Here is a 16,821-nt window from a genome sequence, read left to right on the forward strand (position 1 = left end):
TACACCGGGCCCCTTGCGCAAATTGTGGCAAAGTACAATGTTGTGAGTATGGACGTAAATATGTTCAGGAGGCCCTCTTTTGGATGGGGGCCCTGGGCATTTGCCCAGATTGCCCTCCGCCTAACGCTGGCCCTGACTGCAGGGTCGGCTTGTCATCTGAAACAAAAAGCAATGGAGAGCACCAGGGACTGGAGCCATCACAATAGCACTAGTAGGGATCAGGATAGGTAAATATACTATATTTTTATATATTTATATTATTGTGTGTAAAATAACAAACTGCAGAATATTTACCTTGCCTGTTCCAGCACGAATGCTGTCATCCCCCCTAGTGCCTGTGTTCACTAACCCTGAAGATTCAGCTGGATATACATTTACCCTGTACCTGCCACTATAGAACAATATCATGTGGTGGCCATTCAGATAAATGCTCATCCATGTTATACATGGATGTCTCAATTGAGCCAGAGGAAGATCTTCTGTTTGTTAGTGGCTCGTCACTCTAACTGAACTTCCCTCAATGATGCCCATGTGCCCTATTTAGAGTCTTCGTTCAGAACCTCTATCTGTTTGCAATTACCCTTCACATTTAGTGGCCACTGTTTAATGCATCACTTCTCTTTTGGTGGCATTGCAGAGAGACATCTTCTGGTTACTTCATCCTCAATGGGTCATTCAAAAAAAAAGGTTTTTGTCAGAAACAGACATCCCCTTTAATTTTAGTTTTTGAGCCAAAATGAACATTTAGAAACCAGTAGCTGAGACATCATTAATTCTTAAACAATGTTTACTTCTATATGGTCATATTGTTATAAGATGTATGCTTTCACATCTATACTGTAGCTATTGTTAGGGTTTATAGCACAAAACCAAATCCTATTATCAAATTAAAAAGTTGAATACAACTGTATGGTTCTAGGCAACTTAAAACTCATCCGGTCATAGCTACATTATAATTTATTGGCATTAGGCTAGATTCATACACGGTAAAATCAACAAGAAAATATATCCGTAAGCTAGATATATAAAAGGGCTGGATTTCTAATATAATATTGTGTTATATAAAAGTTTATGGAAAAGGGGAATTACATACTTTTTTTTTAAACAATGTGTGCACTGTTGACCACTTTTCAATTTTTTTTACCTAGTTTAAAGCAGCATTTTACTTTTGAATTTACAATGTGTGAACTCAGCCTAAGTCACAAAATAGACAAATGCCAAATAGATAAGTCCAAGCATGTCTAAGGAAGGTCCTTACTGTATCTTAATGTCAAGCCAGCAAATTCATTAATGTACCTGTAAAAATTAGTTTAAGGAGATGTTTTAATTGTATTTAATCAATTGTCTACTTATATTGTTTTTTTTGTTATGGTAAATATTTTCTTAATTTCATTTACCGTACTTCTTGCCATTCTAAATAAAAAGAAGGGGAAAAACTGAAAATAATGTACAGAGTATTTGTACAGTAACATGAATAAGTCTGGCATTAGTTGGTGAGGCACACTGTAGGTCTTCTGTTTAACTAACATTATTCATTCTTACTCATTCTTACAACATTTACTTAAAACATAAAAATGTTAAAGTGATAATGGGGCAAAAGTAAAAATACCAGGTTCCCACTAATCATGAATGATCCAGACTTCTGGTAAGCTACTTCCAGGCAGTGGTTAATCTGATCTACCTAGGAGCCAGAAGAGAAAGCTATTATAGACATTACATTCCGTTCCCAATTTTATGATGTGTACCTATTGATTTTATTTTTTTTTTTAGGAGACATTTGGCTATAAAGAACAACCCTACAGGAGATTCCTCTGTGTTCTTGGATATATATTTACTTTTGGCTTTCTTTGGTTGATATTCTATTGGAAGCCTGAATGGCATGTATGGGCTCATTGTATTCCATACAACTTACAAGATGCTGACACTATCTTGCTGAAAACAACAGTAAGTACTGTTTATATCGATGATTAAAAATAGTCATATAGACAAATTACATGAGAGAAGAAACAAATATCACTGAATAGGAACTTCATGACAGCAGATCCCCCCCCAGATCCATGCAGACTGTGGTTCAGACATGAGGACAGAACAGCAACTGGGCAAGGTTTTTGCCCATGTCCACAAACCCTTAGCAAATATTCTTGAAATACATGGTTTTAATTTTTTTCATACATCAATTGTTTTTTCAAAACACAGGATGAATTTGAAAAATATTCTAGGAAGAAGGTAACATGGATTCAACTTCTGAACCTGAACATATCGCTGAATACAACATCTGCACAGCCCCTTATTGCTGATGGCAAGTCTATCATTAACAAAGCCATTCGAAAGACAGATCTGAAGGTAACATATTCTATACGAGTTATTTTATTTATTACTATTAGCCCATGAAATGTTTAAATAAATAATATATAATATAATGTTGGTATTGAAATATTATGTGAATATTACTGTTATGATTCGGCTAGCTGGATGTGGATCCTCTGTGTCAGCGAGGGATTGGCGTGGACCGTGTCGGTGGACCGGTTCTAGGGTTGCTACTGGTTTTCACCAGAGCCCGCCGCAAAGCGGGATGGTCTTGCTGCGGCGGTAGCAACCAGGTCGTATCCACCGGCAACGGCTCAACCTTGCTGACTGCTGAGAGGGCGTGGGACAGAAGGACTAGGCAGAGGCAAGGTCAGACGTAGCAGAAGGTCGGGGAAGGCGGCAAGGTTCGTAGTCAAAGAGGATAGCAGGAGATCTGGAACACAGGCTTTGGACAACACTAAACGCTTTCACTGGCACAAGGCAACAAGATCCGGCAAGGAAGTGCAGGGGAAGTGAGGTAATATGGACAGGGAGCAGGTGGAAGCTAATTAGGCTGATTGGGCCAGGCACCAATCATTGGTGCACTGGCCCTTTAAATCTCAGAGAGCTTGCGCGCGCGCACCCTAAGGAGCGGAGCCGCGCGCGCCAGGACCTGACAGCCGGGGACCGGGACAGGTGAGTGACTTGGGATGCGATTTGCGAGCGGGCGCGTCCCGCTATGCGAATCACATCCCCGCCGGCAATGTCAGTGCAGCGCTCCCGGTCAGCGGGTCTGACCGGGGCGCTGCAGAGAGAGGAACGCCGCGAGCGCTCCGGGGAGGAGCAGGGACCCGAAGCGCTTGGCGTAACAGTACCCCCCCCCTTAGGTCTCCCCCTCTTTTTGTCGGGATGTTTCTTCATCCGGGATGAGGCCTGTATGAGGGATTTTTGAGTCTCTTTCCAGATGGTGGAGAAGTCCCGGGAAACCTCATCAACAGCGGGCAAACCAGAAGGCGTGGGAGTGGGGAGGGGGGGGGAGAGGGTGAAGCTTGGCACGGGGCAAAGTGTTACCAGGACGGGGGCTATGAGGAGGAGACACTGAGGTTTGACTGACGGGACTGGGAGCAGACGTGAGGCATTTTTTATGGCAAGAAGCACCCCAGCTCTTGATCTCCCCGGTGGTCTAATCAAGGGTAGGAGAGTGGCGTTGGAGCCATGGCAGACCAAGGAGGACTTCAGAGGTGCAGTTGGGCAAAACAAAAAGTTCAATTTTTTCGTGATGCCGTCCAATGCTCATGAGCAGGGGTTCTGTGCGGTAACGCACAGTGCAGTCCAACTTCACTCCGTTGACCGAAGAAATGTAGAGCGGCTTGACTAGATGGGTCACCGGGATGCAGAACCTATTCACCAAAGAGGCCAGAATAAAATTTCCAGAAGAACCAGAGTCCAAGAAGGCCACGGCAGAGAAGGAGGAGTTGGCAGAAGGAGAACTCCGCATGGGCACAGTGAGACGTGGAGAAGCAGACTTCGTACCAAGAGACGCCACACCCACGTGGGCTGGGTGCGTGCGGGCGTTTCCTAGATGTAGAGGACGAATAGGGCAATCCACCAAGAAATGTTCGGTACTAGCGCAGTACAGACATAGATTTTTTTCCCTACGGCGAGTCCTCTCTTCATGGGTCAGGCGAGACCGATCCACTTGCATAGCCTCCTCGGCGGGAGGCACAGGGGTAGATTGCAAAGGATACTGTGGGAGAGGTGCCCAGAGATCAAGGTCTTTTTCCTGGCGGAGCTCCTGGTGTCTTTCAGAAAAACGCATGTCAATGCGGGTGGCCAAATGGATAAGTTCTTGCAGGTTGGCAGGAATCTCTCGTGCGGCCAGCACATCCTTAATGTTACTGGATAGGCCTTTTTTAAAGGTCGCGCAGAGAGCCTCGTTATTCCAAGATAATTCGGAAGCGAGAGTACGAAATTGGATGGCGTACTCGCCTACTGAAGAATTACCCTGGACCAGGTTCAGCAGGGCAGTCTCGGCAGAAGAAGCTCGGGCTGGTTCCTCGAAGACACTACGGACTTCAGCGAAGAAGGACTGGACTGTGGCTGTGGCAGGATCATTGCGGTCTTAGAGCGATGTGGCCCAAGACAAGGCCTTTCCAGACAGAAGACTCACTACGAACGCCACCTTAGACCGTTCTGTAGGAAATTGGTCCGACAACATCTCCATATGTAGGGAACATTGAGACAAGAAGCCATGGCAGAGTCTAAAGTCCCCATCAAATTTGTCCGGCAGGGACAAGCGGAGGCTAGGAGCGGCCACTCGCTGCGGAGGAGGTGCAGGAGCTGGCGTAGGAGATGGTTGCTGCTGTAGCAGTGGCAGAAGTTGCTGTAACGTGGCGGTCAACTGCGAAAGCTGCTGTCCGTGTTGGGCAATTTGCTGCGATTGCTGGGCGACCACCGTGGGTAGGTCAGCGAGACTTGGCAGCGCACCTCAGCGGAATCCATGGCCGGATCTACTGTTATGATTCGGCTAGCTGGATGTGTATCCTCTGTGTCAGCGAGGGATTGGCGTGGACTGTGTCGGTGGACCGGTTCTAGGGTTGCTTCTGGTTTTCACCAGACCCCGCCGCAAAGCGGGATGGTCTTGCTGCGGCGGTAGCGACCAGGTCGTATCCACCGGCAACGGCTCAACCTCGCTGACTTCTGAGAAGGCGTGGAACAGAAGGACTAGGCAGAGGCAAGATCAGATGTAGCAGAAGGTCGGGGCAGGCGGCAAGGTTCGTAGTCAAAGAGGATAGCAGGAGATCTGGAACACAGGCTTTGGACAACACTAAACGCTTTCACTGGCACAAGGCAACAAGATCCGGCAAGGAAGTGCAGGGGAAGTGAGGTAATATGGACAGGGAGCAGGTGGAAGCTAATTAGGCTGATTGGGCCAGGCACCAATCATTGGTGCACTGGCCCTTTAAATCTTAGAGAACTGGCGCGCGCGCGCCCTAAGAACTGGCGCGCGTCCCGCTATGCGAATCGCATCTCCGCCGGCAATGTCAGTGCAGCGCTCCCGGTCAGCGGGTCTGACCGGGGCGCTGCAGAGAGAGGAACGCCGCGAGCGCTCCAGGGAGGAGCAGGGACCCGGAGCGCTCGGCGTAACAATTACCCATAATATGAATGGTTATTCTCAAGGAAGTATTGGGGGAATAAAGGCTTATTAGTGTTATTAAGGCACTTTTTTTGCGCCTCAAAGAGTGTCAACTATGCCTCATTTTCAGAAGTGTGTTTGGTCTTTTGAAAACTTGTGGCAAATAACACATTATTAAATAAAAGGTATTTTTGGTATTAATTGGGACACTTTTGTGCGTGAGAAACTTGTGCTAAACCTTTGAAAATATGGTGTCAATACCACAAAAAGCCTAGCCACACCCCTTTGAATTTCCCCATCAATAGTATATTTGCATTGCTCCAAGCAACTATTCCTTTCTTTCTGACATCAGTAAAGAAAATGCTATGATCCAAACATTAAAGATGTATTCCCATATGCAGGATATGCTGTAAATGTCTCCTAGATTCAGGTCTCACCTATGGGACCAGCATATGCCCCTCAGCCCCCTTTGAGCAACCGCTATTGGGGTTACATAGTGAACATAGCACAGTACCATAAGCTAACTCTGGGACAACATAAATATTGTTACTGATTATAAAAATGCTCTATGGCCAGCATTTGTCTATGGACATATTAAAACAACAGTGTATTACCTAAATGTTGTTAAAAAGACCCAAGTGGAATTTACTAAAGTATACCAGTGAAAGCCTCCAATACCGTGTTTCTTTGCAAGGCTTCACATTGCATTAATTGCCACGTTGTACCAATTTAGTACTACACCATTCATCAGTTTTACAAATCTGTTACATTAAATTGCACCCAGTTCAAAAAGAGGCAAACTTATCAAAATATCTGCAAATGTTTTAAATATATATCACATTGAGTGTTTTTTTTTTTCACTTTATACTAACATTTCACTAATGAAGCCTAACAAAAGAAATGGGCTAGTACATTACTCCCTGTGTCTTTTCCAATAGCACTTTAACTATCCAAAAGTGTATATGTATATGTATCACAGAGACACAGTCAATGTACACAACATGTATTTTGTAACAGGGCATGCCTCTAAGTGGAATTCTAGTTTGGAATTAAAGCATAACATGTACCATACATCTCAACACGGTGCAAATGGACTGGCAAATGTGACACAGCTACAGAGCTGCTTCAGGATGTACCTGCTGTAGCGTACCACCATATTTAGTTATTTATTTTTGCGTAAAACAAATGGACTCGTAGGATTTTTCTGACAACTTCAGGCCACTTTGTATCAGTAATAGCTAAATATATTAATCAGTTGGATCACAAATAATCCTGTGGTGACTCAGAGAGGGCTTAAATTATTTTTTATTGACTTTCACAGGTTAAGTTGATCAAAGTCCAAAAAATATGCTATGTCTTTGATGAAGAGGAACAACAGTTTCGCAGAGCAGGGTGAGTAAAATTCAGACAGGTCCTCAATACAACCAAATTACATACTACAGTAATATACAAATTGTCTAGTCTATGTCTCTCAACTTTACAAACCATGTACTTTTACTGTAGGGTTCTTGAGGACAACCTTACCTGTTATGAAATTCATACAAAATTTGCTTCTGGGTTAACAAGTGGAGAGCAGAGCATCAGGTAACCATATATTTTTATGCATGTGCTGTATATACAGAAAACAAAATATTTTTTTGATATGAGACAGGAGTGAAAACGATGATGAATGATAATTATTATTACTAATTATGTACAATATAAGATATTACGTGCACCGAGATACAAGTATAAACAGTGTGGGGGAGAGTTATCAAAACCTATCCAGAGGAAAAGTTGCTGAGTTGCCCATAGCAACCAATCAGATCGCTTCTTTCTTTTTTCAGAGGTCTTTTCAAAAATGAAAGAAGCGATCTGATTAGTTGCTATGGGCAACTCAGTAACTTTTCCTCTGGGCAGGGTTTGATATATTGTCCTCTATAAGTTTTCAAACAGTCTTATCGAGTAAGGTTTATATGTTTCTTTCCATTTTATGGGAAAATATATACAATAGTAAGAAGGGAACATTAGGTAATAGAGTATTGAATCATAAGAAAGAGGCTTTTGTTTCCTATTGGAAATTGAAGAACTCGTGTTCATGGCTAAAAGGAAACTTGTCCTTCTTCTCCTTGGAATAATGACCTTTCTATGAGAATATGTCCTTTCCGTAAACCTTGATGAAAAAGTGGAAATAACAAAATATCTGTACATTTTCTTTAATTGTGTATTTAAAAAAAAAATTAAATATTTTCCTTGTGTGAATTACACTGAATATGACATTGTTTAATTATTACTATAATTTATAATTAATCTTATTTATCTCTATAGACGGTCTATTTGTGGCCCCAATGCTATTGAAGTTGATATTGAGCCTATCTGGAAATTACTGTTCAAAGAGGTATTATTTTTTATCATCTGTTGTTATTAAATATACAGTATTCAAAAACAACACAATAATTAACAGCAATAACAAATAACTAAATGTCTGAAAGCTTTTGCAAATTAGTAATGCACACAGAAATACAGAAAAGGGGGAGTATAGGAAGATACAGACGTGCCAGGTCATAGCATTTATTAGGCGTCCGATGGTCTCAAAACTGCTATCCAAAATCTTTAAAATCCTTGGAATGGAAACATTTCAGGGGGTTATTAAAGGGAAGCGGGAGAGGGAGTTAGGGAAAATCTCAGTAGAAGCATGGGCTAGAGCTCTAAAAAAATGTTAAGGAATGTTCGCCCAATAAATCACATTATACCAGAAAAAAAAAAAAAAAAAAAAAAAATATATATATATATATATATATATATATATATAATACCCCAGGTTTATTTAGCTTTGTCAGCACCATGGTCTTGGCTATATAGTAACAAGATGCAGGATACGCAGAGTAGCTTTCTAGCAGAAGGCAAAGAGTTTACTGTGATACTACCTATTTGCTTTAACGAGAAACCTTATCCCATGACAAAGGCCAGCGAGCACTCTGCTCTGTACTGACAATAACCACAAAAAAGCACATAACAGCCACCAAATAGCCACATTTTCTTTGTATTTTAAATCCCCAGTCATGCTCTAATGCTTTTTACCCATAAGGATATAGCCATTTTGGCCTTAAAGCCATTTTTTTCCACTTGCATTTTAAGAAAAATAGCTCTTTTATTTTTATATCCACAGAGCCAATTGATGGCTTGTTTTTTAGCTGGACCAATTGCACTTCACAGTGAAACCTTTCATTTAACCAGAGAATGTACATAATAGTGCATAAAAAGAGTCATCCTTAGGCAGTCCTGTACTGTTGGGACTTTTTTGGGAATGGTTGGAGGTGCAGTGTTTGGATAACTCTTTTTTTGCAGCTGTGTTGCCTTCAGCTGTGTGCCTACAGCTTTTGCAAAACTACAACTCCCAGCATGCCCAGACATCCTTTGACTGTCCAGGCATGCTTGGAGTTTTAGTTTTGCAACAGCAGGAGGAACTTTTTAGGTAAAACTCTGTGATACAACAATGTTGCTGCATGCTGTGTTCCTTTTAATGCCTTGTCCATCAGCCATCTCTTGTTCATGACCCTTGGACATGCTCATGCTGCTATGGGGCTCATCAGTGTCCCAGGAGGTAGGGGAACCTTAGTGGTGGGATTTTCAAAGAAAGTTTGAAGATGTATATTAGAAAATATATATCTAACAGTGCCCATTTGAGACTCATGATACAAGTACTAATGATTTCCTTGTCCCCAATTTCTTACAGGTTTTAAACCCTTTCTATGCCTTTGAGATGTGTAGTTTGGCTCTTTGGTTAGCTGTAGGCTTCATTGCATATTCCATTGCTGTTATTATAATGAGTCTTGCATCCATCATTTTTACAGTACATGATCTCAGAAAGGTAGGTAACATCATTAATAACCATGTGAATAATCGTGTTCTAAAATGTATTAACAGAAAATGACTTGTTTAAAGTGGAACAAAACTTTTACCCTATCCATCTCATGTGGGGTCGGACCGTTGGGAACCCCCATAATCTCCTGTACAGGGCCTGACTTGGGTGCTGAACTTACCAAAATCCTGTGCACTCTGGCCCCCACTCTTAGAGTGAAAGCCCACTCAGTGAATCACTGGCTGAGATAGAATCTCATCTCAGAAAATGATTGGCTGAGCAGGCCGTCACTCCTGATGGCTTCAGGAGGTGGGGCTGGAGTTCTTCAAGGACAGGTGTGTAACCAGACCCTGTACAGGAGATTGCAGTGGGTCCCAGTAGTCAAACCCCACAACCAGACACTTATCCTCTAAGTTAAGTTCCCTGGACTACCCCTTTAAATCAAGTTTTTCTGTTCAAAATATTTTTAAAGAATTTTTTGGAGTTTTATTTTCCATGTCACTACATATTTTTTAAAAAAGTGCTAACATTTTCCAATTTTTACTCTGACTACTAGGCCTAATAATATTTGGACACTTTCTGTTCTGTAGAAAGAACTGTTCTGCAGTTTCCTCATTATCATCAAAGGTAGAATTACAGTGAAAGGTGACACCAATGTATAGGTAACACAAGACTGCATCTTTGACAATAGGTGATGGTCACAGATCACCCCTCCCCCTTCACAGGTCATGGTACATGCCCAGAAAAATCAATGAATCATTCCAGACAATAGGTCCCTATTGTTCATGTGGTTGCAGTAAAGTACATCTTTGAAAACTGTGAACAGGAGCTCAGTCAAGTTTGATGCCCATATAATCCTGAGCAGATATAAAAAATAAAAAAAATCTATAACTAAATATTAAAAACATATGGATCTGGTTTTAATAATTAAAAAATAATAATTTATAGATTCCCTTTAAAGAGAAACTGACAGGCTGTTCACCCACACTAAACTCAATATACTGGGTTATAATGTGGGTAAACAGGAGTAAAAAAGGAGTATGCCATGCTATGCCTGACCATCTTTTCCATATTTATTATTCTTCACTGTCACATCCTGGTGATGTAAGAGCCTGTAGCCACTTGAGTAGTCTAGGGTTTTTCCAGAGCACATGCGCCGCTGGCTAATCTTCAGTAGGCATATCGTGGCATACATGATGGAGCCAGCTCCTGAGTTCATTGCACAGTAAACCTAGTTTCCCTTTTATTAAGCTTCTAAAGGTATTCCAAGAAACTTTACTCAGGTAAGGGAACATGGTTTACTTTTGATGGGAAAATGGGTTATAATACATTATGCTATAAGAAAAGCAAATTTCAAACATGAGAAATAATAGAGCTACTGTGAATAGCACCACAACTATAAAAAAAATGTATATGTTATATTTATAATTTATATTAACCTTTTCCCATAATTAGATGTAAATTTAAGCTCGATACAGAAATTCCAGACTACGGACAAAAATGAGATATGTTTAGGAAAATGACTCAAAAGTTACTAGCACAAATAGGAAAATACCTACTATTTGAGGCTAGCCAGATGTGAAGGAGCCAGCAGGGAGTTACCCCCATTTGAATATGTTTGGGATTCCACACAAACTGCATTGCTGTCAATGGCAGAGGCATACATATCATTAGGAGGGTAGCTGGCTAGCTAAATAGGTAGCCAAGTAGATAGGTAAATAAGTAGGTAGCTATGCAGGTGTGTAAGTAAGTAGGCATGTAGATAGGTAGGTAGCTAGGTAAGTAGGTAGGTAGGTAGCCAGCTAGATATGTACATAGGTAAGTATACAAATAAGTAGGTAGCTAGGTAGATATCTAGGTAGGTAGCCAGATAGTAGGTAGCTATGTTGGTTAGGTAGCCAGGTAAATAGCTATGTTGGTTAGGTAGCCAGATAAGTAGCTATGTTGGTTAGATAGCCAATTAAGTAGCTATGTTGGTTAGGTAGCAAGCTGCAACCCCCCCCCCCCCCCCAACCAGCTCCTCAAGATACCATGGTGAAGAAAAAAAAAATATGCTTACCTCATCATGCCCCCCGCAGCACTTTCCTCCACAGTGCAGGCTGTTCGTGTTTTTCTTCCTCCACAATGCAGGCATCTTTTTAAATTTATTTAACTTTCATAGAATGCATTATGTCCTGTATATAACAAATGTCTATGTTTTTAAATCAAACTATAACTAATTCATTTTATCCAAAGGAATCTGTAAAGCTTCACAACCTGGTGGAATCTAACAACAGTATAAAGGTGACGATACGGCAAAAAAATGGAGGTATGCTCTTTTAAGAGATACAGATTCATAGATTTGAAATAAAATGGGCAAGACATGAAAAATACTTGTCAGTTGTATATATTTGAGTATAATTCGGCATGTATGAAAATCTTTTGTTTTAGAAAATGTACACTTATTATAAAGGGTTATAAAGGGCAAAAATACATACCTAATGTCAATATAGTGACACCAAGTGTACAGCACACACCATGATCTCACAGAAAGAGTAATTTATAGTACAATTAATTTAAAGTACATTTATAGTAAAATAAAATAAAAATACTGCTGTACATACATTAATGAGCTGACATTTTCTTTAGGCTGTTACATTTAAATTTTATTTATTTTACAATTTCTTAGGCTCCATACACAAAAGCCATGTTACTTATCTATGTACAACAAGTTTAGAAAGGAAGACATGGTTGCTCACCCACATGTGAAGTTATACATTTTTAAAATATAATTAGGTGCCCATGGCACAGCTATAATATGTTAAAGAATAATACTTTTAGCATTGACATTATATGTACAGTAAAATGTTTGAATTGTTTATAGTCTATATATCATTGAAGTGCAATTGTCACAAAGAAAGTCAAACCGCTATCAACAAAAGCATACTAGTAATACCCTTACCCTGGCTGTCCATGTGTTTATTTTTCCATGCACAGCCCAGCGGTGAGATGATCCAGTCCTTCAGGCATGCTGCTTCGACACTTTAAAGGGGTACTCTACTTTAGTTCCAAACTCTGTGTGCGGGATGCGGGGGTCGTGCACGCCTCCTCGTGATGTCAGACCACGGCCCCTCAATGAAAGTCTATGGGAGGGAGTGCGGCAGCCACCAAGCCCCCTCCCATAGACTTGCATTGAGGAGGCGTGGCCTGACATCATGAGGGGGCATGACCAACCCCCGCATTGCACACACAGCACTTGGAACTAAATGTTTCAAATGCTGGCCAGTGGAGTACCCCTTTAACACCCCATAAAGACATGGACAGACAAAGTAAAGGCATTACCAGTCTCCTATTATGGTGAGAGATGTACTTTAAAAGTTAAAAATATATTGTTTAGCATAGACAAAGCTTGCTATTATTGTGTGATGGTCAATAAAAGTTTAGCAACTATTTAAACACAATGGCTCTGCTTTACTAAGAGTGGAGTGTAGGTTTTGTTGTGTTTTTTGCTGTGCCGGCCTTTTTTTCCCATGGTATTTACTAATTTACTCCACTTTCGGAAACTTTATACATGCTTTAAAGTGTAGGGTTTTCTTCCCAGAAAATACACATGATTTTCAGAGTGGTTTTCAGAAAAGACAAAGGATTTTGGATGAAACGTAGGGAACACACCTCTTTTCCAGAAAACCACGCCCGTTTTGTAGTTTTATTTATTTTTTTTCACTCTGAGTGTTTCTGATTCAGGTGATTTTCTGTCGTACATTCAGAATTTACACAGAATTTAGGCGCACAACCCGACAAAAAGAGTGGGAATGCTGTTAGTAAATGAGGGCCAATATTTTGTAGGATAAAGTGAAGATAGTGGGCCTCATTTACTAATCTGAAACTGACCAGTTTTTGTCTGGTTATTTTGGCGCAGAGTGTCTTCGACATGTACGCGCCAGTCTGCACCAGTGTGCAACAGTGTGCGCCTGGAAAATCCGAAAAACCCGACATTGCACTGTGAAAAGCCGAAAAAAGGGGTGTGGTTTGTCACAAAGGGGGAGTGGACAACTCAAAAAGGGGGCGTGATTTCACAACCCGACCGATTTACTATTGAATTCACAGAAAATCCTATGGATAAATGGCTGGAAATTTCCACCTAGAAAAGCTGGTCAGAAAATTTTCCTGACTTTTCCCAATAGTAAATAGAGAGGAATCCTGCAAGTCTGAAACAACATTTCCCACTAGTAAAAACCCGACACTCTTAGTAAATGAGGCCCAATATTGCTATAATTCTTGTGAATTTTCCAATTGATTCCTTTTGCAGAGTGTAAAGAAGTGGAATCCCGATGCTTGGTACCAGGCGATGTCATTGTACTTACTGGGAAGAAGTTTTTCCTTCCATGTGATGCTATACTCATAAGTGGAGGATGCATTGTGAATGAAAGCATGCTGACAGGTATCCTATTTCCTGAGAGAACCCAAGTACTGAAACATAAAATTATCTAAATAAGGCTAATTTTACAGTGCATGCTTACTATACAAGCCAGAAAAGGCCCCAGATAGAGACCAAAAGAGTCATTTTGGCCACTATTAAGATGGTATATGCCCAGCATTAAACAGCGAGAACTTCTGCGCTATTCTTTTTAGATGGATTAAGTAAAACAATTTTTTTTTTTCAAAATACTTTTTTTTGGTTTAACAACAGGACCCTAGGTAAGATAAATGTCACTAAGTAAACTACCTTGTACAGCAGATACACATTTGATGGATACATTTGAGTATGCAGTGACATATTCCTCCAACAGAAACTGTGAGATACAGGATAAAATCAGCCTAAGGCCATGTTCACATGGCATAAAACGTGTGGAATGTCCGCCGACGAGCTCTCGGAAAAGTGCAGTTTCTGAGCGGAATCCACAAAAAGAATAGACAGGTCTATTCTTTTTGCAGATGCCAGAATCTGGATTTCTGAGGCAGAAATCTGCAGTGGATTCCACCATGTACACAGTGCAAAAGAATCCCATTGAAATCAATGTAATTCCGGCGGAATTTTGCACGGACATTCTGCTGTGTGAACAATACCCTCAGACTTTGAAATGTATCATTTTACTAAAGATATATTTTCACTAGGATCATAGATTTTGCCTACAGCAAAGGCATGACAGCTGTGCTGGATACATTTCAGTTACTAACTATTCCTGAAGGTGTCCATTGACTTGCAATTGGGGTTTGTCAATTATCCTTCTGGGATTTTGTATATTTGACAATAATAAAGAATAGCACAAAACGCCTATGGAATGTGATGGCCTTCTGCTTTAGACATTATTGATTTAGAATTGGTTTTCAGGCATATAAAGTCCATGCTAATGTATCCTACAGTGAGAATTGTATTATTAAAAAGCATTTAGGAAAGTAAGCATGTGAATGCTTTGTTGATATTATTATTGTGGTAATTTGTTTTACTAGGGGAAAGTATTCCTGTCTCTAAGACACCCCTTCCTCACAATGATCATACAATGCCATGGAAGGTTCACAGTGGAGAAGACTTCAAAAGACATGTACTTTTTTGTGGAACAGAAGTGATTCAGACCAAATCCTCTGGCCAGGGGCAAGTGAAGGCTGTCGTCCTTAGAACTGGTCAGTAAAATAATCTAATGTTGTAAATATACATAGAGATTGTTAATCTACTCTAAAGCTAATGCACTGAACTATTTGAGGCTTGAAAAGATTTTAATTCTAGTTATCATATTTCTTTCAATATTGTATTCTTCAAGATTTACACTGTAATAAATAAGAAAGTTACAATATATGGGGGGAAGAAAAAATTCTAACAAAAACTGCATTTCCTTTTCATCCACAGGATTTAATACAGCCAAAGGTGATTTGGTTAGATCTATATTGTATCCAAAACCTATGAATTTTAAACTATACAGAGATGCCTTCAGGTTTCTTTTGGTCCTAGCAAGTGTTGCTGTAATTGGAACAATTTACACAGTGGCTGTCTTTGTTCTACAAGGGGTAAGAATAAGAGTTCCTCCAGTCAATATTGTGCTCTTCAGAGAAATTTATTATTGATCATTAAAAAATTCTGACATGAAAGTGATGTTACAAACAAAAAATCTATCTATCTATCTATCTATCTATCTATCTATCTATCTATCTATCTATCTATCTCTCTCTCTCTCTCTCTCTCTCTCTCTCTCTCTCTCTCTCTCTATATATATATATATATATATATATATATATATTTATATATATATACACACACACATATTGTACACTATGTGTCAGAGAGGAGCTAGGAAAGTTAATATTTAATGAACGGCTTTTTATTCATGTAAAATCATTCATGGATTTAAATAACAGTCAGAAACTATAATATTATACTTTTTATACCAGTGTTTTCCCAATATTAATCCAGGGATTTATTTTGATTATTATATTTGAAGACAGGAATGAATTCCACCCTGGTATGGGACAATTAGCCTCAGTCTAATAAAGGTTTATTGCCTTTCTCTGGATAAACACAGTAGGGACACAATCGGGATGGTCTTTTTTCAACCTTATGAACTTTGTAACTATGTAACTATTCCATTTCTTCTTTTTATGGCATGGACTCTTAGTGACAGGGTCTTTTACCCTGGATTGGTGCATAGCAGATGTGGTGCCAAAATTTCAAAAAGGGACTCAATATCAGCATGAGTTTATGAGGGATCAGAATTGTTAAACTAACATGACCAGCTTTTATGAGGAGGTGGCTCCAGACTGGATCAGGGTGAATGTTGTATATCTTGATTTTTTTTAAGTATTTGAAACTGTGCCACATAAAAGGTTGGTACATAAAATAAGAATGTTTGGCCTTGGGGAAAATGTGTGTAAGTGGGTAAGTAACTGGCTAAGTGACAGGAAATAGAGGGTGGTTATTAATGGTACATACACTGACTGTTACTAGCGGGGTACCACAGGGGTCAGTTTTGGGTCCTCTTCTCTTTAATATATTTATTAATGACCTTGTACAGGGGTTGAATAATAAAGTATCAATCTTTGCAAATAATGCCAAGCTCTGTATAGTCTTTAAAACAATAGAGGACAGTGCACTGTGACAAATGGATCTGGAGTGGTTGGAGGTTTGGGCTGAGAAGTGTCAGATGAGGTTCAACACTGCTAAATGTAAGGTAATGCACATGGGGAGGGAAAATCCGGCTGGGAGTATGTATTAAATTGGAAAACACTGGGAATAACGGACATGGAAAATGACTTTTAGCTAACAGTAAATTTAACTGTAGCAACCTGTGTCTGGCAGCTACTGCCAAATAAAAATCATTGGGGCATTTAACGGCGCATAGATGTACACAACAAGGAAATCATTCTACTGCTGTACAAATCACTAGTCAGACCACACATGAAATATTGTGTACAGTACTTGGCACCAGTGTACAAGAAAGATATAGTGGAGCTTAGAACTTGTAAGTAATAATTAAAAGTAATAAGTGGAATGGGTGGACTACAGTGCCAAGAAATATTGTCAGAATTAGGGTTGTTTAGTTTACAAATATACAGCTTAGTGGTGACCTAATAACTATGTATAAATATA

At 40.1% G+C, this 16,821-nt stretch overlaps 1 protein-coding gene across 1 annotated transcript in view; it reads left to right on the forward strand.

The window, feature by feature from the left end:
• Positions 1-2,077: 2,077 nt before the first annotated feature.
• The window catches only part of LOC130360998 (probable cation-transporting ATPase 13A4), an 82,067-nt gene continuing 67,323 nt past the window's right edge, over positions 2,078-16,821 (forward strand). Inside the window, exons 1-10 of the mRNA XM_056563555.1 lie at positions 2,078-2,104; positions 2,197-2,343; positions 6,744-6,814; positions 6,926-7,006; positions 7,730-7,799; positions 9,138-9,272; positions 11,499-11,571; positions 13,552-13,683; positions 14,694-14,864; positions 15,088-15,245. Of these exons, the coding sequence (XP_056419530.1) occupies positions 2,078-2,104; positions 2,197-2,343; positions 6,744-6,814; positions 6,926-7,006; positions 7,730-7,799; positions 9,138-9,272; positions 11,499-11,571; positions 13,552-13,683; positions 14,694-14,864; positions 15,088-15,245 (1,065 nt within the window). The remainder of the gene's footprint in view (positions 2,105-2,196; positions 2,344-6,743; positions 6,815-6,925; positions 7,007-7,729; positions 7,800-9,137; positions 9,273-11,498; positions 11,572-13,551; positions 13,684-14,693; positions 14,865-15,087; positions 15,246-16,821) is intronic.

Source organism: Hyla sarda, chromosome 3 (assembly GCF_029499605.1).
Source record: "Hyla sarda isolate aHylSar1 chromosome 3, aHylSar1.hap1, whole genome shotgun sequence".
NCBI lineage: Eukaryota > Metazoa > Chordata > Amphibia > Anura > Hylidae > Hyla > Hyla sarda.